General features: G+C 36.6%; 1 protein-coding gene across 5 annotated transcripts in view; it reads left to right on the top strand.

Moving 5' to 3' along the window:
* Snurf (SNRPN upstream open reading frame) overlaps positions 1 to 25,577 on the top strand; it is an 89,523-nt gene that overhangs the window by 42,191 nt on the left and 21,755 nt on the right. Inside the window, exon 1 of one of the 5 annotated variants that reach the window (XM_051174172.1) lies at positions 7,742 to 7,832. The exons of the other annotated variants lie outside the window; for them this stretch is intronic. Coding sequence (XP_051030129.1) covers positions 7,819 to 7,832 — 14 coding nt within the window. The 5' untranslated portion in view covers positions 7,742 to 7,818. Of the gene's footprint in view, positions 1 to 7,741; positions 7,833 to 25,577 lie in introns of those variants that run through there. 5 annotated transcript variants of the gene reach the window in all.

The raw sequence follows: 25,577 nt of genomic DNA, 5'->3' as shown, positions 1-25,577 counted from the left end.
GAAGTTCTTATTAGCCACATTGCAGAAGGATTAAGGTTTTTCTGCCAGGCCCAATTAACACACAGAGGCTCTGTATTTGTTAGCCACTACTTATTTCTTATCAGCTAGCACTGCCTTAAGTATTAACCTATTTCTAATAATCTAAGCCTTTCATCGTTGTCTCTTCTTACCAGATAGTGGGGCCGAGACCTCTGCTCTCTTTAGTCTCCACATGCTGACTCTTCCTTACTACTTCCTCGAATCCTCCTTATCTCTTAGTCCTGCCTATCTTGCTTTCCTATTGGCCAACAGTGCTTTATTCATTAACCAGTATGAGAAATATATTTATAGAATGACATCTCCCATCACATGTACTGTAGATTACAGCCATGAAAGCAAGAAAGCAAGACAGACGGTCATATCTAGATTCAAGGTACACGGCCAGTTCCCCAATGCATAGTTCACCATGTGTCACTCTTTTAACCATGTTCCAACACTTAACACACATTCAGTAGGCAAAAAACAAATAAGAATAAAAATAATGCATCACTTTATGGCTGTAGCTATGAATCAATAAAAATATTCATGCCTGCATGCATTCACAAGTAACAAAAACTTGGGTCTACTGTTTGAAGCTACAATTACAACTGACAAAAAGAGATGTACCTACTCTGTTCTAAGAGTTCAGTTATATGTCACTGTCTCTATGACAACTGGAAGTTCTGAGTGACTGAGTAGGAGGAATTGGGAGAAAAACACAAAGGGAATTATCAAAATTAGTCTGTACTCTCTGAGTTCCCTTTTCAATATACATACTACAAATGGAAGAGTTCTGGAAAATGTGCTCTCTACTATAGTAATTATTTCTGTGTTCTCTAAATATTCACAGCGACTCAGGCATACATAATATTGTTCTTCTTTACTATTCTATATCTACTACTTTAATTATTCATACTGCTAGCTGTCTTGTGACAGTTTTAAAAATCATATAATTTTAATCAGAAACAAGGTTCATAAACTAGTTTGTTTCTTAATTCAGTGATTAAAAACGAAACAAATCATAGAAGAAAGGCTTTGTTTCTTCCCACACATTTAGGTAACAGTCCATCCATGTTGAAAATGAGAGCAAGAAATCCATCTTAAGAAACAGAAATAATGGGGGAAATGCACCCTTTAATACAAAATACTGCACACGTGTTAATAAACATCTTTTGATTTTTGTTTGTTTTAAGACATGTTTTCTTTGTGTATATTTGGCTGTGTTGGAACTTGCTCTCTATTTCAGGTTGGGTTGGAACTAACTCGCTCTGCCTCCAAGATAAAGGTGTTTTCTCCAGTTTCCATCTAATAAACATCTTTTTTACTAGTGTTTTCCTAATTATCGATGTAGTGAACCTACTAGTTGATAGAATAGGTAGGAAGTTTTGCTCTGGGACTAAAGCCAAATTTTACCTTTCCATGAAGTTTATAGTATATGACTTTTTCATTCTTGTTTGAAAATAGACTATTAGATTTACAAGACTTTAAAAATATAATTAAATGGTATTTTATGCCAATAATTCTGATAACATTTGCAGTGATAGTGTGAACATGACAGAAAAGTAAAATATCAAGAAGCAAAAATAAAATCATTAAAGTTTCACTGTGGTCCATTATGAGTTCTTTTTTGGATTTTGGATATAGTCATTTTATTTTTATGTGCATAACTGTTTTAACTCTATCTATGTATGTGTACAACCTGTGTGTCTAGTGTCCAGTGTAGTAGAAAAGGGGAGTTGGATCACTATAGACATAGTTTTGGATGGTTATATGTCACACTGTGGGCTCAGGGTACAGAAATTGGGTCATTTCTAAGATCAGCAAGTACTCTTAATTGCTGCGCTGTCACTTCAGTCACTACGTGGCATATTCTTGTTCAAATACCATTATGATCTAACTGAAAAGTCTGCTTCTTCACATATCAAGGTTAATTTTTTAGAAAATTTTGGATGGATAGTGACGGTACGTAACCACTTGATTCTTGATTTATTTTATTTTATTTTTATTTTTGTCAGTACTAACAAAAAAGGTGAAATGCATTATCCTTATAAACATATGATCTACATTATTCTGCAACCTATTGTCTTCATTTATTTCTGGTCAGTAAAATTGTTTTATATAGTTGTTTTATATAGTCAATTCATGTAGAAAGATGTATGTGACTATTATCATTTCCTCTGTTGTGTTATTGGAGAAGAGTTGATCTCTACATATTCCAGTCACCAAAGTGCTGTTTAAATATAATGCAGGTAGAAAGAGAAGAGATTTCATCAAATGACAAAGTCACAGTAGATCCCTCACAGCCCAACACTAATAAGAACTATGAGCACATGATGACCCAACCCTATATATCTATATATATTTCCATTTAAATTATTTAACATATCTAAGAAATTTATCTTGGCTTGGTCCCAAAGGCACATATGTTGCATCATCCAATCATGTAGGTTATTCCTGATGCTGCCCACACATGACATTTTTAACTGGATAGCATATATTCAGAAATACATTTTAAAGAGTACCTGTACCCCACAATATCTGCTGTGTGACACTATCTCTCATTTTCTGCATCTAGACAAATTGTAAATATTTGTGTTACTTACCATGTCTTGAAAAACGACCCTCTATGATGAGGTTTAATAGGTACACTAATCTGCAATATACCATGATGACATTGGTATTTCGTTTGGTAGTCTACTGGCTAGAGGATTGTCAACCTGACACAAGACAGAGTACCAGAGAAAAAGGGGCTGCAATTGAGAAAATGTCTTCATATGATGGGGTTATAGTGCAGCCTTCAGGGTACTTTTTTAAGTAGTGATTGATTGAGGAGGTCCTGGCACATTGTGGGTGTGCAAGCTGTAAGGAGAAAGTAGTATGCAGTATCCCTCTATGGCCACTATATTAGTTTCTTAACATCAGATTCCTGCCATGTTTGAGTTTCTGAACAGCCAAGATCTTTGAGGATGACCAGTGATGTGGAAATATATGCCAAATAAAACCCTTTCTTCTCCTTATCACTTTTCATTATGGTGTTTGATCATACCAATAGCCCCTCAACTGTGACAAATACTAAGCCTATTTATCAGATTAGAGTAGTGGTTTACTACTCAAATAATGGAATCATTTATAAGTTTCCACTTATAAAGGGATTCATAGCTTAGAAAGTGTATTTTTACTGTCATGAAATCAGTTTCACTATCTACCACTCAGTAAATGAAAGTATATTTGTGAGTTAATGGACATTCACTAATTCACAGTGCAAAAAATGGGAAACCATTCCTGGGACTCAACCCTTTTTCTTCTCTGCTTCAGTATCTACAGAAAGCATTATTGTCCCTTTGTAAGGTAAATACATTTGTAGCCTTTCTATGAGTATTTGAATACATGTTAGGAAGCTCTGGGAGAACTGTTTTTCATATGATATTTTCTAAAATACTTTGGTGTTATTTTCCCTCTCCAGTTTCCATCCCTTCACCTTCATAAAATTCTTTCTGCTCTGTAATTCCTCTTTCATACTTGTTATCATTGTGTTTCTTTTTCCCTCCCTTGAAAGTCCTCCATAATTATTTACTGAAGAAGTATACCATCTTTACTCTTACAGCCTTTTTGAGCAATCATGATTATTATTCTTTTCTATGATTACATTGGATATACATTCACAATTATTTCTTAAAATGTTGTATTTCCATATACAAAATTCAATATTTTTATCTTTTTTTTTATTACAGACTGCATCTATGAAGTAACACTATTGTTGTTTTTCCAAGACAAGCTTTTGGTGTGTTGATTTGGCAGCCTATCCTAGAACTCACATTCTAGACCCAATTGACCAGGAACTCAAAAAGATCCTCCAGAACTTGCCTCTGGAAAGCTGGTATAAAGGCATGCGCTGCCAATGCCAACATGAGGCAATATTTTAAGATTTATTTATTCTTTAACATCCTGACTTCAGTTTCTCCTCCTGGTCACTCTGTGTCTACTCTGACCTCCAAAATGCACTCTTCCTTTATTTGTATTCTGAAAAGGATGGGCCTCCCATGGATATCCACAAGCATGGCATATCATCTTGTTGTGAGCCTATGCATGTCCCCTTTTATTAAGGCTTGACAAAATACAATATGAGGAAAAGGGTCCCAAAAGCCAGCAAAAGTGTCAAAGAAAGCTCTTGTTCACACTGTTAGGGGTTTCACAAGAAGGCTAAGCTATACAACTCCAAGATACAGACAAGAAGCCAAGTTTAGTTCCATGCATGCTTACTGATTGCTGCTTCAGTCTCATTGAGCAACTATGAGGACAGCTTAATTGACACGGTTAGTTTTCTTGTGATGTCCTTGGCCCCTTTGACTCCTACTATCCTTTATCCCTCATTTCTGCAGGATTCCCTAAGCTCAGCCAAATGTCTGGCTGTAGGCCTCTGCATCTGTTTCCATCAGTTTCTGGATTAATCCTCTCTAATGACATTTGGGCTAGAAACAATCTATGAGTATAGCAGAATATCATAAGGCATCATCACATTGACATTTTTTCTCCAGTCATGTTTGGTCTACCCTACATCTCTGTACCATAATAACCACTGAGTGCTGGCACTCCATGCAGTCTTGAGGAGGAAAGGAATACTCCAGGCATGGGACTGAAAGTAGAACAGACATTTGCCACTTCCACAATCTGTGTGCTAGCTTTACTTCAGCACATACCATAGGCAGGACAAATCCTAGTGGAAATATAGTCTGTCTGTGTTGGTGTCCCAATCATGTGCCTTCTGTGTAAAGTATAATTTTTGTTCTTTTATTTGAACTCTTTCAGCATTCTTGATTTTCATTTTTAATGAAATGTACTCATATGTGATTAATTTGAAACACTGGCTGTTTATAAACAACCAATGAATTGGGTATAAATTTTGAGTTCTATAATGTTTATATAAATTCTTCATAATTACAGTGTACTGGGGGTATTTGTTTGTCAACTTGACAAAAGTTAGAATTGTTGAAGGTGCCTAAGTTGAGAATATGACTTTGTAAGATCCAGCTGTAAGGTATTTTCTCATTTAGTAATCAATGGCGGAGGGTGCAGTTCATCATGATGGGTGGAGCTAAGCCTGGTATTCTGGTCCTGAGTTCAATAAAAAATTGGCCTAGCCAGCCATGTGAAGCAAGTTTGCAAGCAGCTCTCTTCCAAGGGCTCTACACCACCTATTTTCTCTTGGATTCTGCCTTTTTGGAGTTACTGACAAGACTTCCTTCCATGATGAACAGAAATGCTGATAGGTAAGTCTAATGATTTCTTTCTTTTATAATATTATTTTCAGTCTGATCTTATTTTACTTTCTAAAAAGAGATTAATCTTCTGTCCTATTAGAGGGGAGTTTTGCTAGAAAAAGAAGCCAGGATCCTTAATAAAATTTTATGAGAAACTGTATGGTAGATGGGGATATTACACATTTGTTAATGCTTTTGCCTTATCATGACAAAACCAGGTGAGACAGTTCACAAAGACACTGTTTTTGGTCACTTTAAGACAGGTTTACCTCATGTAGTCCTGGATTTCCTAAAAATTTGCTTTATAGACTAGGTTAGGTTAGAACTCAGAGATTTTCTTGCCTCTGCCTGGGATTAAAGGCATTTCCCACCATACTCCTGCTAAAGAGGATTTTTGTTGTTTGATACAAAAACATTTTCCAGTATGATATGTCTGTGAGAACATGAACGCCAAGGAGTGGAACATGGTGATTGAATGAGATGCCCCTACGAGTCTCATGCATTAAAACACTAGACCCCCGATTGTTGGTTGTTTGAGGAAGATTAAGTGATATGTCATTGTTGGACAAAGAATATTCCTCGAGAGTGACTCTGAGCTTACCACAAACTCATGGTATTTCAAGTTAACTGTCTGTTCTTCCTGTGTGTTGTTTAAGCTGTAAGCTGCCAGCAGCTGATCAAGAAACTCCTCTCTGCTACCTCCTTTTCCACTGAGTCTATCTGGAAAACAAACCCTTAATAATGTATTTCTTCCATAAGTTGCTTTTGTCATGATATTTTACCACAAAATGAAAGAAAGAGATTATTGAGGGAAAAGGAGAGAAAAGAGGGGTGGGAACACAATGGAAAGAGTGAAAATGAGAGGGGAGAGGAGAGGATCCAATAGGCAAGGAGAGGAACAGAGGAGCAGATGATTCTTGTGCCTCACCAAATACTGATGCTCTTAACAGTTAGGTATTCACTCTTTTGACTGCTTCTTTGGGGTTCACGGTTTTCTGTGTAGCCCTGGCTATTCTGGAACTTGATCTATGTCCTATACTGGACTCAAACTAGAGATCCACCTGCACCTATCTCCGCAGTGTTAGAATTAAAGACACAACTTCCATGATTCTTAACTAAAGAATATGTCAATAATTAAGTATGAAAATTCCATGAATGTTCAATCACAAGTCTTTCCTTCACAGAGTATGCTTTCAGTTACCAGAAGGTGACATGAATTTCTTCTGTACAGAGAGATGTTTCTGAAATTTTACACAGTGCTGTCTCATATTGTGTAAACCTGACACAGGTTAAGGCTATTTAGAGGAAGAAATCCAGATTGAAAAAAATCTTCCTGTTATTTACCTGTAGACAAATCTGTAGAGCATTTTCTAAATTAGTGATTGAATCAAGGAGTTACAGCCATTCTAATGGTGGTGTTTTCCCTGTGATGTTTATCCTGGCTTCTATCTGAAAGTGGGCTGAGAAAGCCATGAAGAACTAGTAGGTAAAGAGAAATGTTCTATGCTGTCTGCTTCAGTTCTGCCCCCAGGTTCCTGCCCTGCTTGAGTTCCTGCCCTGAATTCCTTTGATGATGAAATCCTTAAATATTCATACTGCTGTTTATCATTGAAGGTAGTGAGGATGAGAATTTGAACAGGGCAAGATCCTGCAGGCTGCAGGTGATGTAGAGGTCATGAAGGGTGCTGCTTACTGATTGTCCCTCAGCTTTGTCATAGAACCCAGAACAGCCAATATTAGGAATGGAAGGAACTACAATAGACTGAGCCTAACAATGACTAATTTTGAAATATGCTCTACATGCTTGTGTACAGCTGGTTGTTATGCAGGCATTTTCTCAGTAAATGTTTCCTATCTCAAATGGCTTTAGGTTTTGTATCTTTGACATTACACTATTGACCACAATAAGTAAGGAATTTACCTATTTAATGATCACTCTCACTTTTATTAAAACTATGATTTTTATTTTCATAGTAGCATGTTCAAATTCCTGAATAATTGAATATAAACATATATTCAAAAAACACACAAACATATACATATATACAAGTTAAGTATGATTAATGCATGTTCCTAATCTTTTAATAATCAAAATATCTCCTTCTGTGAGTGTTTCACATGTCTGCTCTATCAGAGAGATAAGGATGAATATAATTAGGATTAAGCAGTCCACAGTATATACAAAAGAGCTTGATTTTGTTTTGGGCTATTTATACAGGGTTATGAATACCCTCTATTAACATAAACAATAATATATAGCAAATCACACATGCCTATCTTTTGTCATTAGATTCAGAAAATATTATTAATAAATATTAAAATTAATGGCTGCCTACCTTATGTCATGTGATTCATAGAATATTCTTGAGTTCCTGCAGCATGGCAAACATGCGCGCATGCGTTATTGCACTGTTGTATTGATTCACTAGCGCAGGATGGGGGTTGGGAGTGTGATGCAGCAAATCAGTGCAGCAGCAGGTCCTGCTCAGAGGAGGATGAAAAGATGCCTGTCGAATCCACTTGATGAACAGTCAGCAAGACAATGCAGCAACAAAGGTTAGCCCCCTCTGTGCCCTGTTGTATGTTTCATAGGTAGACAATAGGTTTGCATATTAAGTATTATAAATCTGTATGGGTTACATCATTGTTGTAGAGACCTAAAATCTTTTTACTTTGAAGAAGCTGAAAAAAAATCTATCTGATGAGGACTTGGCTTCCTTTGTCCTCTCCTGTGTTGGGTAGGCTGCATAGTACCCCTCCTCTTGCTCCCTCATTCTTCCCTGTCCAGTTATCGCTGGTTTCTTTCAGGGGCCACATTTATATTTCAAAGCTGAGGCAGTTATGGTGGATTATAAGCGTGTGGGTATAACAGCAGTGACAATAAAAATGAGCAATTGTTGTGGTATGGGGATATTGCACAAATGTGACAACGTAACAAGATAATTTCGGTGTCTGCTTGGCACTAAAGGATGTGAGGTGAGAAAGGCAGATGAAAGGTAGCACACAGATGAACATATAGTATATGTGTCTGTAGGTCATGGACAGGTGTCTAACATACCATGGTCAGTTGGAACTGCCAGTTCCTGATGGTTGGAGACTAAGGTTAAGTGCAAGTTCTGGTGCTGTGGTAGTTAAAAAAAAAAAAAAAAAAAGGATTGTGGTTTCTAAATTAACTATAAGAAAGAATTGTGGATATAGTGAAGTAGAAGAGAGAGAACGTGTGTGTGTGTGTGTGTGTGTGTGTGTGTGTATTCTACTTGAGTAGCATAATTGAGTGCATGTATCTGCAGTACGCCACTTTGTGGAAATAATAGTTTTTTTTTTTTTCACATATAGCCATACAGTCTACACAGAGGTATAGTAGGACAAATATTTTTCATGTGATCTTGTAGTTTTATCTCATTTCAACATTGACAACAAGTTTCTTGCAACATAAATGAATAAATGACTCAGAGACTGATATTGGGGTTCAAGCTTCAGCTGAATATCAGAAAAGCAATTCAGCTGGCCACTAGCTATTACCTCTATCTCAGGCTGAAAGGGCTGATCCATTCACAAGCTCTTCACCAAGTCTCAAACTGATGCCTCTCTTTTGTGTGGCAGGAAAACAAAAAGCTTCTCTGAGACCTTGCTTCTGTCTTATATATTCCCTAATGTTGGAATTGAAGGTGTGGGCTATAATTCTCTTTTAGAATGATTCGCTCTTGTGTAGGTCTGTGTGGACATGGACTAACAGAGATACATCAATCTCTATGAAAGACCAAAAAGTAAAGTTAAATAAAGGACTGTCTGACCTGGAAAGCTAACCAATATCTGTTCCTTGGAATTTGCTAGCTTCCTCTCACCAGGCTCTGAGATGACAAGAATTCACACTGCCCCTCCTTTCTGCCCCTCCTTTCCTGTGAGTCAACAGGTGGTAAATAGGGTCCTTAGGAAACAAAGAGATAGCTGTAACTCTGGCTTGCCCAGACAAGATTAATTAACACACCCGAGGCCCTAAGGTCTGCTGACCCTAATAGCAGACCATCAGCCTCCAAGGGTCACGTACTCAATGGACAGAGGGTCCGCCTCCCTCCCTAAGGTAGTGGGTTTGCCTTTAAAAACACCTGGGCCCAGGGGAGGGGGCTTCTCTCTAGCCTGCGTGCTGGAGGAGCCCGTTTGCGCAAACGTTTCCTGTTCTTTAAAGCCTCTTGCATTTTGCAGCAACTGGACTGGACATTGAGTTCTTGGAGTATCGACCGAACCTGGAAGACTCCTCATTCTGAGGGTCTTACATGTTAGTCCTGGGTCCAAGGCTTAAAGGTGTGTATCACCTCCACCACCATATTTCAGGATGTTGGGATATAAAGGTGTCTGGCCTGTATGGCCATTGACTGACTTTGATCTCTGAAATCTCTGAAAAGAATTAACTAATAATAAACACTATATCACCATTCTTCCTTGCCTTCATTTAGTTCTTTTTTTTATCTATACTGCTGCCTAGATATAATAAATGTTTTTTAAATACTTGGGAAATATTTTGTGGGAATTAGTCATCTATTTTACCTTGTTCTGATCTCCTATCTTGGTTGGAGTTAAAAAGATATGCATATGTAATGTAGTATCTCTTTTAGGCATCCTCTGACTGATAAGTCTATGGAGCCTTTCTCCTTTCCTTCTGTCATTCAAAATTGGATTTAGATTTAAGACATTAAAAGGCATTTTGAAAAAGAAGGGAGTGGTGCCCTGTTTCAGCACTACTGTTTCCAGAAGTTGTCACATCTGCAGAGGTATTATTAACACAGATATAGCACAGTAGTTGTGATTGTCTAGTCAACACAGCAAAGCCTGAGATAACAGATTTTCATGCCTCATACCATCCTACCCCAAGGAACAACAATAAGGCAGGGAACATTGTACTTTCTGTATCAAGAAAAAAAAGAAAGAGTGTGTTTGAGGCCAGCGAATTGGGGCTACAATGCTTTTGCTCTGGCTACAGCAGCTACTCCTATGTAGGTAGGGGAAAGCTGGTAGAATAATATGGGTTTGTGCATCATGTAGAACCCAGTTTAGCTGTAGCCTCATTCACCAGTGGTATAGTGAAAGAGGGGAACTGAACTCAAGAAATATCAGAAATTTATGTAGTCTCTGTTTGCATGACATTGCATGTTCCTTCTTTGCTCTATTATATTAAACTAGAGCAGTAGATATTTGCAGCAACATTGAAAGATGCTGCTTTCTCCAGACAAAGGTGAGTGTCATTGACTTCCTCTGGCTGACACAGAATGTAATCCTTGTGTCCAAGTGGCAATGACACCCAGGACCTATTGAGCTGCCTTACACAGTCTTCAACACTGCTAAAGATTTTTTCTTTTTCAAATGTACCCATTTATTTTAATAGATGTAGTGTTTCTCAATGGTTAACTAGAATTAAGTAAATGCTTATAAAATTATCCTAACACTTCATGGACTTGTTTCTATAGAAACAATACTATGAAGTACGAAGATACAAATAGGTTTGTTCATTGATGCCTGAATCCAGACACCTAGCAGGATAAATTACAATGATAATAATTTTTAAGGCTACCCAGGATACAAGTAGTTAATCTGAAACAGATCTGCCTATTAAGACCTTACTTCAATAAAATAAATGTTTTAAATGGGACTGAGCAAATTTGCAGCTCATATGAGGTAGATAATGTCCAAAATGGGTGAATCAACTTACTGAGGAAATGCAATCAAATATATCTGGTATAGGAATAATCATTATTTTTGGAGGGATTATCCATTTTTTTTGTTTGTTTACCGAGGGCCTGTTGATATCACCACATCCATATACATATATACAGCATACATCAGAAAATATGGCTTATCAAATTTAAAATACCATGAAGATGGGTGTAGGTTATTTTTGATCAGATACATGGTAGTCTAATTGTAGCAGGTGTGAAGTTATGTGAGACCATATTTCATTGCATGCATGTATGATATGCTTTAAAAATATTTCTTCAATAATGGTGATAACATTATTTATTTGTTAAAGCTACTCTTAAAATAATGATTCCCAGCAAAAAAAAATTAGGATTTAGATGTAGAATGTATGCATTACTGGCAACATTGTAAGAACTATTGGAGAAATGAATAGAATGTGACACCAGAAGCTGATGATTTTATTCCTTATTGTTGAATATTTTTAGATAGAATATTAAACATACTTTTACAAGGATGATCCTGTTGAATTAGATTGTAAGGGAAATGAAGAAATGTCATTGCTTCAAAGAAGCAATTTGAGCAGAAATGTGACTGAGAAATTGTGGTTAGGTTACTGGTGGAAAGCTGTGAGAACGATTGAAATTCTCTAATTTTCTCTAATCAGGATTTTCCATGCAACTGACCAAAGTTATTTGGGACATGTGAAGTCGTTTGACAATTAGCAAGAAAAAAAAATTGATCTAAGTATTTCATTATATGTCTAATATATTTGTGGGTATAATCTAAATATGGATTCTGGTAATGATTATATAACTATAATAAATAGTAATTGTTCCTGTCTCTAGGGCTTATTCATTTAATAATAAAATCCCTACCTCATTTTTCCTGTTTTGTTTTTGTTATTTTATGTAAAGAAAATACCCCGTAAAAGTATTTAAAAAATATTTTATTCATTATGAGTCCATAAATAGTCCTGTTCTTGTGGTCAATAAGGATTTACATATCCAAAGATATAGCTGAAAACTTCCATTTGTAAGTACATAATAAAATATCACAATACTAGGTAAGGACTTTCTTCCTTGTTTGTAGCTGGTTGTTTTCTCATTGTGACCCCATCCAACTGTGTTTTTCTCTTGAATAATGATACACTTTCTACTTGAAGGACTCTGCTAATGAGATGTATTCACCTCTCAAAGCCCAGTTTATTAATGCCATGGCACTGCTGGTTAGTAAAGATTGAGGCACTGACACACTACGTCTATGAAATACATCTGTAATGGACATATCCTCTTATAGTTATTATCACTTTTCTCAAGAATATTTGCATGCTCTACTTTTCAACTTTTCTAGAAGAAAAATGGACAAATTTATATCATTTTATGGTAAAGTAACATCTAATATTACCAGGATATTTTAAAATATCCATTATCTATGCATCTAATTGTTGATAATAAATGTGTATATATATATATATATATATTAGAATGCATATATATATATATATATTATCTCCATTCTAATTTTTTTCCATTTGAGAAATTCTATTTATACTTTGAAGTTAATATCCAAATTTTATTACTTTCATTAGAATAATTATTTTATCTAACTTTATGCTATTTTTTTACTATTTCAAAAATATCATATGTGAGTACTTTATTTAATCATTTCCCTCATTCTGGCTCTCCCTCCAACTCTTATCATACTACCCACTCCCTCTCCAATCACTTTTGATTTCATGTACATATATGTATACAAACACACACATAAAATAACCTGCTGAGTCCATTCAATATTTCTTATATGTATAATATTTTAAGAGTAAACATTTGGTTATAAATAAGCCAGTAGGGGTTCATCACAGAGGAAGACTGGTTTTCACTATCTCACTGGCCAACAAATGCTTGTAGTTATTCACCAAGGAGTAAAGTCTTGTGAGATTTCCAGCATACACAGTGGTATACCATTTCTTTGGTTTTTATATCAGAACAGTACTAACCTCATAGCTTACATGTTTTTGAGGGAGTTCCCTCTCCCTCCCTCCCTTCTTCCCTCCTTCCCTTTCTCTTTCCCTCTTTCCCTCTCTTGCCCCCTCACATGCAGGCCGACCACCATCCCCTTCCCTCCCCCCCACACCACATGTAGTGTGATGCCATCCAGGAGGGGTCATCTAAATCTGTCAAGTCATTTGAAGTAGGGACTAGGACTTCTCTACTGTCATTAGATTAAGGGATATCCCTCCTGGGGGATATGCCCGCAAAGTCCTTTTGTGTACCAGAAATACATCCTGGTTCCACTGTCTGAGGTCCCTTAGACTCCTCAGGCCTTCTAGATGAGACCCATATTCAGGGGTCTGAGTCAGTCCCATGGTGGATTTCCAGCTATCAGTCTGGGGGCCCATTAGCTCCTCCTTGTTCAGGTCAGCTGTCTCTATGTGCTACTGCAGCATGCTCCCTCTCTGCATCTGGATTCTAGTCACCTCAATGTTTAGTTGTGGGTGTTTGCTTCTGTTTGCAACAGGTACTAGATGAAGGTTCCATGATGGTGGATAAGTTAGTCATAGATCTCATTATCAGGGAAGGGCATTTATAGTAGCTTTCCACTGTTGCTCAAATTGTTAATTGGAGTCAGTCTTGTGGGTCTCTGGACATTTCTTTAAGTTCAGTTTTCTCTTCAATCCTATAATGGCTCCCTCTTTTATGTTCTCTATCTCCCTTCCTATCTCTCTTTTCTGTCTTTTATTCCTCCCTTGACTCAATCTTCCTAGTCCCAGTGTTTTCCTGTCCTCCCCTTCTCTTTCTCATAGTTCCCTCTCCACTCACTGTCCCTCCAACTCCCCATGTGCTCTGGAGAACTTGTCCCTTCCCCCTTCTGTGAGAAACCTTATATAATCTCATAGAATCCACCTTGTATCCTAGTTCCTCTGGTGGTGTGAATTATAGGCTGGTGATCCTTTGATGTAGGTCTAAAATTCATATATGAGTGAGTACATACCATGTTCCTCTTTTTATGACTGGGTTACCCCATTCAGGATGGTTTCTTCAAGTTCCATCCACTTACCTGTGAATTTCAAAATTCCATTGTGTTTTTCTTCAGAGTAGTATTCCATTCTATAGATGTTTCATATCTTCTTTATCCATTCTTCAGTGGAGGGGCATCTAGGTTGCTTCCAGGTTCTTACTATTACAAACAATGCTGCTATGAACATAGTTGAGCAGATGTCTTTGTTGTGTGGATATGGATCATTTGGGTATATGCCTAAGAGGGAGATTGCCGGGTCCTGTGGTAAACTTATTTCCATTTTCCTGAGGAATCACCATACTAATCTCCAAAGTGGGTGAACTAATTTGTTACAAGTAGGTTTTCTTGCCGGCCCTGACCCACCGCAGCGCCAGCCCCAAATAACACACAGAGACTCTGTATTATATATAATTCTGTTGGCCAGTTACTAGTATCTTATCAGCTAGTTCTCTCTTAAACATTAACCCATTTCTATTAATCTAAGTGTTTCCATGTGGTCTCATCTTACCAGAGAGTGGGCTGATGTTCTTCTCTTTCTAGTCTCTCCATCTTGACTCCTCCTTACTACTTCCTCTCTCCTCCTTGTCCTGCCTATCTTGCTTTCCTATTGGCCAACAGTGCTTTATTCATTAACCAGTATGAGAAACATATTTACAGAATGACATCTCCCATCACTAGTTTGCACTCCCACCAGCAGTGGAGGAATGTTTCCCTTTCTCCACATCCTCTCCAGCATAAGTGGTCATTGGTGTTTCTAAGTTTAGCCATTCTGGTTGGAGTAAGATGGGATCTCAAAGTTGTTTTAATTTGCATTTCCCTGATAGCTAAGGATATGGAGCACTTTCTTAAGTGTCTTTCAGCCTTTTTGATTTTCCTCTATTGAGAATTCTTTCTTCAGTTCTGTACCCCATTTTTAATAGGGTTATTTGGTATTTTGTTGACTAGTTTCTTGAGTTCTTTGTATATTTTGGAGATCAGCCCTTTGTCAGATGTAGGATTGGTGAAAAATTTTTTCCAGTCTGTGGGCTGCCATTTGGTCTTGACCACTGTGTCCTTTGCCTTATAGAAGCTTCTAAGTTTGAGGAGGTCCCATTTATTAATTGTTGATCTCAGTGTCTGTGCTCCTGGAGTTATGTTCAGGAAGAAGTCTCCTATACCAATTTGTTCAAGGGTACCTCCCACTTTCTCTTCTAAGAGGTTCAGTGTGGCTGGGTTTATTTTGAGGTCTTTGATCCATTTGGAGTTGAGTTTTGTGCATGGCGATAGACATGGGTCTTCTATACACCATGATCCAATTGTGCCAATACCATTTGTTGAAGATACTTTCCTCCTCCCATTGTATACTTTTAGCTGTTTTGTAAAAAAGTAGGTGTTCATAGATGTGTTAGTGGGTTAATATCAGGATTTTCGATTTGATTCCATTGGTCTACTTGTCTATATTGTGCCAATACCAGGCTGTGGGTAATGTTTACCAAATAAGTGAAAGACCTATAGAATAAAAGCTTTGTGTCTTTAAGGAAAGATATTAAAGAAGATACCAGAATATGGAAAGATCTCCCATGCTCTTGGATAGGAAGGATAAACAGTAAAAATGGCAATCTTGCCAAAAGCTATCTACAGATTCAATTTAATCCCCATTAAAATCCCAGCATGATTCTTCACTTACCTTGAAAGGATAATAATAAACTTTATATAGAAAAACAAAAGACCCAGGATAGCCAAAACATCCCTGTACAATAAAAGAACTTCAGGAGGCATCACCATTGACTATAAGCTCTACTATAGAGATATATCCCTTTTTTTCCTTCTTCTTCTTTCTGATATTTCATGAGAGTATTTGTGAGAGCAAAAGTGAGATTAATGTAAGAAGTAGTAACTTACTATTCAATGTTCCTTCATTAAACTAAACTCAGAGTGCCCTAAAATGCAGTTAACTGAGACAGGAAATATGAAATGATAGTTACTTTAACAAAGCAAACTGTAGGAATAACATTACAAGAGGATTCTTTTTGGAGACTCATTTCCTTTTTTGATTGGAAACCTCATCCTTTCCAGCATAAGCTGCCATGTAGTTATTCATGTCTGTGTAATATACTTCCATGTTGGAGCATATATTGAAGTAATCCTGACTCTGTATTCCCAGCTGCTTTCATTATTGTTTGCCTCCAAGGAAATTACCTCTTGTTTCCTTTGGAGTAAACTGTATGTCTGAAACAATACATTTTCACCCAAACAATTCTAAAGCTCAACCACTCATCTGTTTTCAATAAAAATAATTTGTTTTTGTTTTTATTATTTGAAATAGATTCTTTTCTCCTACAATATATCCTGATAAAATTTTCATCTCCCTATAGTCCTCTTAGTTCCTTCCCAAACCCCTCTCCTTTATATCCACTCGATCTCGGTTTATCTTTAGAAAAGAACAAAGTTCTAAGAGATAACAACAAACACGACAAAATAAGATATAATGGTATGAAACCAAACTTTCCTATCAAAGTTGACATTGCAACCCAACAGGAGTAAAAGAATGTCAAGAGCTCGCTAAGGATCCAGAGACCCACTTTTCACATTCAGGATTCCTGTAAAAATGCTAAAGTAATAGCTACAATATATACAGAGGAGATCTGGTTACAGACATATGTCAGCCCTGTGCTTGCGGCTGCAGTCTCTGTGACTCATATGTTCATTGCTGAGCTGATTCACAGGTCCTTTTTATCTAGGTGTGCTCCATTTCCCATGCCACTTACAGTCTTTCTGCCTGCTTTTCACAGGCTTTCCTGAGCTCTGAGGGAGGGATTTGATGGAGTCCTTCATTTAGTTTCATCACATAATGCCTGGCTAAGGATCTCTGCATTTCTTCACATCTGCTGAATAAGACAATGATTTATGAGTATAGCGCAATGTCATAAGGGTTCATTTTATTGGAATTTTTAGACCGCGCGTGCATGCGCGTGCGTGCATGCGTGCGTGCTTGCTTGTGTGTGTGTGTGTGTGTGTGTGTGTGTGTGTTTCATTCTAGGCCTCTGGAATATCTATTTTACTGCTCGTTGTTACCCAAGCTGTATTGGTAGTTCATTGTTACCCAAGCTGGTAGATTGAGCATTTAAGTCAAACCAGAATTTGGTTGGCTATTCCCACAAATTCTGTTCCACCATTTCCCTAGCATATTTTGCAGGTAGGACATTGTGTAGATCAGAGATTTTGTGGCTGTGTTGGTGTCCACAGTTCACTATTGGTAGCATGCAATAGACCTTCCTACACCAAAATTTCTAGAATAGAGAAATGAAAGTATAACTTGATAAACAAATAACTCAGAGACTGATGTTTGAGTTCTAGCTGAAGATCAGAAAAGCAAAATAGCTTGCCATTACTTCTTAACCTCTACCTCAGGCTGAATGGCTATCCTGGCTCCACCATACCTCAAACTGAAATCCAGACTGCCATGCTCTCCTCAGTTTGTGAAGAGCAAATCTTTCAGCATTTGCCTTGTTTTTAGATAGATTTCCTTGGGAACCTCTTGACCAACAACTTAACCAAATACAATGAAATTCTTCCACTATAAGTGTTGCCTGGATGCAAGAATGGCCAATATGAGAATTTATATCCCCCATTAATATGAGTCATAATTAGGATCACTTTAAATGATGTCAGGAAGTTTCCACTCCATTAATAAACCTAAATACTTATTATGATACTACAAAACTCATCAATCTACATTTTCCTATTTATTTACATCTAACTGCCCACTATATTGGAAATTAAAATCCTTAATTTTATTATCAGATCTCAAAATAAATTTAAATTTGTTTCAGAATTATTTGTCTCTCACTATATGACAAAATATTTCCCTTACTATAGTGAATTCATTATGTATTCACAAATGCATCACAGAAATTGGTATTTCCATATTTTCTTAATAGTTTTTATTTACTTCCTTGTTCCTCATTTCCTCCAGTAAAGTATCTTCATAGATTGGTATGCCATGGTAAATTTTTCCTTATCTCTTGTTTTTGTTTTAGTGGGGTCTCACTATGTAATCTAGGCTGGTCTTTACCTGTTGTCTGACTGCTGCAGTGCATCAAAGGCAGGCGTTATCCACATGATGACTAGTGTTTTCATAATTATCCATTTAGTGACCATTTGAGATGATATACTAGGTATACAGTTGTGCTCTGGGAATCATGTCATATTTTACATTTCCATGAAGATTATATTATATGATTTTTTCATTCTCATTTGAAAATAGAATATTTAATTCACAAGACTTTTACAATATAATTAAATGGTATTTGATGTCTATAAGTCTGATAATATTTACAGTAATGGTGTGAGCATGATAGAAAGGTAGAATATGAAGAGGAAAAATCTCTTAAGTTTCACCATGATCCATATTATGAGTTCTTTTTTGGATATAGTTATTTTATTTTCATTGCATAACTGTTTTGCCTCCGTGTATATATGTGTACCATGTGTGTGCCTACTGTCCTAAGAACATAAAAGAGGATTCGATCCTTAGAGACAGAGGTTTGGATGGTTGTGAGTCACCATGTGGGTTCAGGGTAGTACAGAAATTAGGTTATCTCAAAGAGAATCCTGTGATCTTAATTGCTATACTATCACTGCAGTCACTATGTAGTATATAGTTGGTTAGATACCATTCTGAACTAAATGAAAAATCTGCTTCTTCACATATCAATGTTAATTTAGTGAAGCGTTTGCTGGACAGTGGTGGTACACACCTTGAATCCAAGCATTAAATTGGCACAGGCAAGCACATCTCTGAGATTGAGGCTTTTCTGGGCTACAGACCAAAGAATGCCTGTCTCAAAAAACAAAAACAAAATCAAACCAACAAACAAACAAAAAACAAAATCTTTAATTTTCTCATGAGAATAAGGCACTTTAAGTAGTGTCTGACAAACTAAACTGAATCTGCAGATCTCATATAATGAGCTTTATTCTCTGATTGTCATGTACACTGTGGCATGTATATGTGCTAATAGGCAAGCAGTCATGAAAAGGTACAAATAGGCAATTACATAGGACATAGGAATAAATTCTAAAGCATACTATCAGTAATAAAAAAAGAAGCCATTAATTTGAATGAGAGAAAATACCTGGTTATGGTAGAGATTGGATGGAAGAAAGGAAAATAAGAAATTATATAAATATGTAATTGTAATGATACATTATTTATGAGTTATTAAAGATTGCCTGAGGATTCAAAAAGAAAAGTCAGCCACAAGGCATTGACACCTGCCATGTACCTTTAATCCGAGCAGCCAGAAGCTAGGAATTATTGGTAAACACCTTTAATGCTAGGACTCAGGATTAAGAGGTAGATAGACCTCTGTGAGTCCAAGGCTACCCAGATCTACTCTGAATGATATAGTCATAAATTGAAACAATTCACACCTGGGATGCCAGTGTTAGGGACATATATAAAACATGAGCAAGCAGTCAGTATAAGGCATTCACATTGATGACAGGAGTATTCATTTTCAAACCATGCTGAGGACAGGTTACAGTCTGAGGATTGCTAAGAACTCATGTCAATAGGATCAGCCAATTCAGCCTGAGGAAAAATTAAGAATCTAGTAGCCAGCTAGTTTGCTTTTTTCTGATATTCAGCTTGACGTTTGAACCTCTATATCAGTCTTGGGGTTTTTTGTGTATTTGTGTTAATTTTTAAAAAAATTCAATTTAGATTATCAAGTAAAAACATAAAATTAAGCCATATATAACTTTTGTAACTACATATATTTCATAAATTTGAGTTTGAGGCATGGAATACGTAGAAATGTAAATGCAGAGAGCTTGCTCCACAAAATTTTCCTTTGTCCTTCCCATATGTGCATGGCATGTGCCTGTGCCCATGCATATTCTCTCTCTGTCACTGTCTCTGTTTTTGTCTCTGTCTCTTCCTCTCTCTCTCTCTCTCTCTCTCTACACACACACACACACACACACACACAATAAAAATAAACACCATAACTGGAGTATGCCCAATATGATTTAAAATCCTACCAGAGTGTCTCCCACAATGATACCTGAAATTTGGGAGAAGTATGATGTAGCATTGTGTTTAGTGCCTAAAACTGTGCAATTTCTTATTCTCTCCACCTTGACAATTTATAGGATTCTATATTAAGTATTATGTCCTGAAAAAAAAAAAATCTTCTCTGATGACGCCTGATGAACCCACTAACCTCTGGGCAAAACAATAAGTCTTTAAGAGTTGGTTTAATACTATCTTCATTTGGCAGAGTAATAATATTAGACTTTCCTGGGGCCTGTGATCTGCCTGCTCCATATTCTTGGTACCTATAACAATTCCAATATTTAATTTTCAACTTGTGGAGCAGTTCTCAAATCCTATCAGAATGCAGTTTGTTTTTTTCCCCATGGTATTCATACTCCTATTGCATCAGTGAGCATATTTTGTCAGGCCAGTTAATGTTATAATTTCCTGGGTTCACAGCAGGTTAAGCTGCATGCGAATTTTTTTTTTTTTTTTTAAAGACAGTAAATTTGATGGGTAGGGAAGGAGCAAATCTTGGAGGAAGGAAAAGAAAGAGTAAAAATTATGAAAACACTCTATGAAGTTCTCACAGAACAAATCAAATGAATGAAATATGTATATTTAGATTTGTCATGACATACTTTCATTCTTATTAAGAAATATGTTTCTAAAACAAAAATTAAAAATCTATTAAGTGTATACATTATATGCATGTATACATGCACAGAGAGAAGATTGATAGATAATGGACAGATAGATGGTTGATAAATTGATAAATCTGTGTTGAAATTGGTTATATAGACATTATTCAGTCAATTAGCAAAGAATAGCACCTCAAAGAACCACTCTACTTCTTTTTTTCATCCTTTATTCTTTTTCTTCATCCACATTCCATGACAGTTGCATGTCTATTGCTATGCAACTTTTTAGTTTGCCTCCCTTCAGAAGAGAGTTATCATCCACATTCAGCTTGACCATCTCACTGGTTAGAATATACAGAAAGCCCCTTTATTACTGATTAACTTATAGCAAGCCTGCAAGATATCTCACTCCTGAGATATCTTGTTTTGAATCAAGAAAAAGAAAATAGATGGAATGTGTCATTTCTTTTTCACAGCATTCCTGATAATATTACATCTCAGACAATATCCGTAGGATCACATTGTCTCATGAAGGATTGTTGGAAGCTTCTAGGTTGTGATTTAGGGAATTAATTTCTCTGCATAAGCCAGTCACTGTTGGCACACATCATTAATTGCAGCCCCTGGGAATCAAAACAGGAAGATGTCTGTCAGTTTGAGGCCAGCCTAGTGTACAAAGTGAGTTCCAGCTTAGCTAGAACTATTAATCCTGGTTGTGAGCTGTGACTACAGAAGAAATTTTCCCACTTTTTTTTTTATCAATAATATGTAAGTACAATAGTGTAACTAACATCTTCTTCATTGAGGCAGAGATTAAGAGAGTTGAGCATCCCAGTGGGGAGGTTTCTGACCCCGACTCTACTGTATGCCAAGCTTTGTTGACTCCCCAAGGAAGTCTTAATCCTTCTAAGAAATGGATTGGGCAAGGAATGGGGATCGGGATCGGAGATAGGAGAAGATAAGTGAAGGGGAACCAGGATTGCTATGTACATTAAAAAATTTTGGAACTACAACAACAAAAAGAGTTGAACACCCATACTGTCTGGTTGTGGTGGCATACACTTTAATCCCAGATCTCAGAACACAGAAGCAGGCAGATATCTGAGTTCAAGGTCAGCTGGTCTATAAAGGAAATTCTAGGACAGTCAGGGCTACAAAAGAAACCCTGTCTCAAAAAACTAAAAATTAATTGGATCACCCATTGCCACATATATTTGTGCATGTCTTTAATCTTAGCACTGGGAAGTATACAGAATATAATTGTGATTGGTATCTCCTTCATTCAAGAAAAATGTGCTCTAAAAATGGAAACAATATTAACATAATACAAAGTCTGCTGTTTTTATGAGCACATTACCCACCGACCATGTCCCAGAGCCACACTGGCCCCAAATAACACACATAGACTCTGTATTGCCATTTCTTATTGTTACTAGCATTTCTTATTGGCTAGCTCTGTCTTAAATATTAACCCATTTCTATTAACCTAAGTATTTCCATGTGGTCTTATCTTACAAGAGAGAGAGCCTGGAGTTCTACCCTGTTGGTACTACATCTTGAAACTCCTCCCTACTACTTTCTGAATCTGCCTTCTCTCCTAGTCCCACCTATGTTGCTGTCCTTTTGGCCAACAGTGCTTTATTCATTAAGCAATAAGCAAAATATATTTACAGAATGACATCTACCATCATCTCCTCTTTTCTGTCCAAATAAAAAGGAAAAGTTTTAACTTTAACATAGTAAAATATATATCAAAACAGTTATCAAATAAGAACCACAGTTAAAAACATTTAGTCCATTAACATTTAGCAAGATTTAAAAAGTATATTCTAGCATCTATCTTATCTTTGTGATCTAAAGTCCTATATGTAACTTATCTTTAATCCTAACTAAGGAAAACTATAACCATAACTATCTGTCTTCAACTCCTTCAAAGACCTCAGAAGGATAATATATTAACTCTAGATGTGACAGAGACAACTCACTGCCTGGTCAGTCACTCAGAGTTCTTCTGTAATCTTCCATCTTTAGCCTATAGGCCACAATGTATATGGCAGACTCCTCAGCAAAGTAGGAAACTTTAAACTGTCCATCTGTATTGGCAGTTTGTCAGTCACTGTTTTCTTTGTCCTGTAGACTGTCTGGCAGATTCCTCCATGAAGCAGGAACCCTGTAGCAATGTTCATATTGTGACAGCAGTCATTTTCCTGTGGGTCCTGCATGTCCAGTTTATACAGCATAAAGTCAAACAATCCAGATAAAAGTAGTATCTTGTCCAAATAGCTAGTCTTGCCACATTGGAAGTAAACTCCATAACGAGTTTCTTCCATGTCCGTCTACTTTCTGATGAAGGTGGTGTTGCCAGGAGCAGTTGTGCCTCACTGTTAAGAAAAACCCTAAACCATTTTAAATGCCATATTCTGTAGGTCTTTGAAAGGTTTGAAGAATGCCTGTCTATCTCAAGTACATCTGGAAAGCCTAACTAACTTAACTCTAAGTTTTGACTATCATAAGTAACTATCTATAATCTGCACTACATTATACATTATATTTCTAAATGAGCTATATAAACACAAAACCTAAACAAGAGGATAAGTATACATATTCCAAAATTAACTTTAAACTGTATCAATAAATGAAAGTTCATTCTAAAACAAAGTAATCATTTCTATACCATAATCCCCTTTTCACCTTTAAAAAGAGATTGGTTGTGATCATTAACCATTTATAACCAAGACCATTTAAATGAAAACAAACATTTATACATGATATTTTGGAATTTGGGTATCAGTCTTTCCAAACTACTTCCTGCTGGTAGGGGGCACTGTAATGGGGATCCTAAGAAGATGCTGAAATACTGGTTGTAGTGGTCTGCAAGGCTGCTTAGTCCAAGCTGTTCTAAATGTTTTGTTACCTAGGACACTGTTTCAAGGGGTATGGCTTGATCAAACCATGTTAGTCTGGAAGGAATCCACAGCTTTTATTTTCTGTGGAAACAAAAATAGAAATTCATTTCCCCAGTAACCTGTCCTTAGACATAAATTTTGGTGTCAAAGCATTTTAAAATATGTAAATTGGATTAATCCAGCAGCATTTATTTTAACAGTTGTTGCTATTTCCTCAGCAGTCAAACAACACAAAGATAACAGAACAACATACAGTATACAGACGTTTTTTGTGCTTTCCATCTTTATTTGGCTTTTTTTTTATTACTCTATTTCTTTTGTTTTTACTTTTTCATTTTTTTGACCCAAGGCTTTTCTAGGTAATTTTGCCTGCCCTGGAATTAACTATGTATACCAGGTTCGCTTTGAAATCACAGAGACCTGTTTGCCTCTGCCTCTCAAGTGCTGGAATTAAAGGTGTGTGCCACCACACCCAGCTATTCTCTTTCTTATTGTATTTTTTTAAACTATTTCATACTACCAGAACTGAGAGCTGTGCTCACTGCCTTGATCTATGTTGCCATCCAGGAGCATGCTGGCGGCTTTGAGATGTGGTCACTGCCATTTCCAGCTTTCGTACACACCATTAAGTTTCTAGCTGAGCTCTTTAAAAGCCTTGCAGTTTTTTGCTACTTATGCTGAGTCAGAAAACCTCCCTTAAAGGAGCCTCACAAATCTCTGCTTGTCTCTAGCAAAATAGAGCCCAACTGAGAAAAGTGAGGATACCAAGAAGCCTTGCTTGTCCTTGTTATTATGTTTCTAAAGTCCATTTTTAAGCTTTTTTTATGTTTTAAGTGGAAGTTCTTAGTAGCCAAGTTGAAGGCTCTATTTTTGATATTAGTGTGTTTTCCCACTGGCCTAGTCCCAGAACCATTGCAGCCACAAATAACACACATAGATGCTGTATTAGATATAATGCTGTTGGCCTATTACCAGCATTATTTATTGGCTATCTCTGTCTTAAATTTTAATCCATTTCTATTAACCTAAGTATTTTCGTGCGGTCTTACCGGAGAGAGGGCCCAATTCTACCCTGTAGTTACTACATTTTGCAACTACTCCCTACTACTTCCTGAATCCTCCTTGTCTCCTAATCCCACCTATCTTGCTTTCCTATTGGCCAACAGTGCTTTATTCATTAACCAATAAGAAAAAACATACTTACAGAATGAAATCTCCCATCATGTCTTAACAGATTTTAATATGTGCAAATTAGCTATGTGTGAAAACATTCATCTACACGTCAATCTCCATGCTAAATAGGAGGTAGCATTTGACACAGGACTGTTTTCTACATCAAGATGATTTTTGTAGCCACTTGATTTTTTTTGTCAGTACTAACAGAAAATGTGAAAACACCAAGAGAAAATGCATTATTCTTTTATGCATATGCTCTTCATTATTCTGCAAGCCTATCCATCTTCATTTACTAAATATATTTCTGGTCAGTAAAATTGTTTTATATACTCAACCCATTTATACAGACACATGGGACTGTTATGGTTTCCTTTGTTGTGTTATTGGAGAAGATTTGGTCTCTGCATTTTACAGGCATTTTTGGTGCTGTTTAAATATAATGCAGGTAGAAATAGGAGGGGATTTCATCAAATGACAAAGTCAAAGTAGACCCCTCCCAGCCCAACAATGATAAGAACTATGGCTCATGTCATATATATATATATATATATATATATATATATATATATATATATGTGTATGTGTGTGTGTGTGTGTGTGTGTATATATGTGTGTGTGTGTGTGTGTGTGTGTGTGTGTTATTCCACCTTAAATTTTTAACATATCTAAGAAATTTATCTTGGCTTTGTCTCAGAGGCACCATCTGTTGCAACATCCAAACATGTAGGTTCTTCTTGATGCTGCCCACCCATGCCATTTTCAATTGGATAGCATATCATATGCAGAGATACATTTTAAGGAGTACCTGAAACCCACCCTATCTGCTGTGTGACAGTATCTCTCTTAT

The sequence above is a fragment of the Phodopus roborovskii genome, unplaced genomic scaffold (assembly GCF_943737965.1).
Source record: "Phodopus roborovskii unplaced genomic scaffold, PHOROB, whole genome shotgun sequence".
Lineage (NCBI taxonomy): Eukaryota > Metazoa > Chordata > Mammalia > Rodentia > Cricetidae > Phodopus > Phodopus roborovskii.
This window is presented reverse-complemented; position numbering and strand designations above follow the sequence as displayed.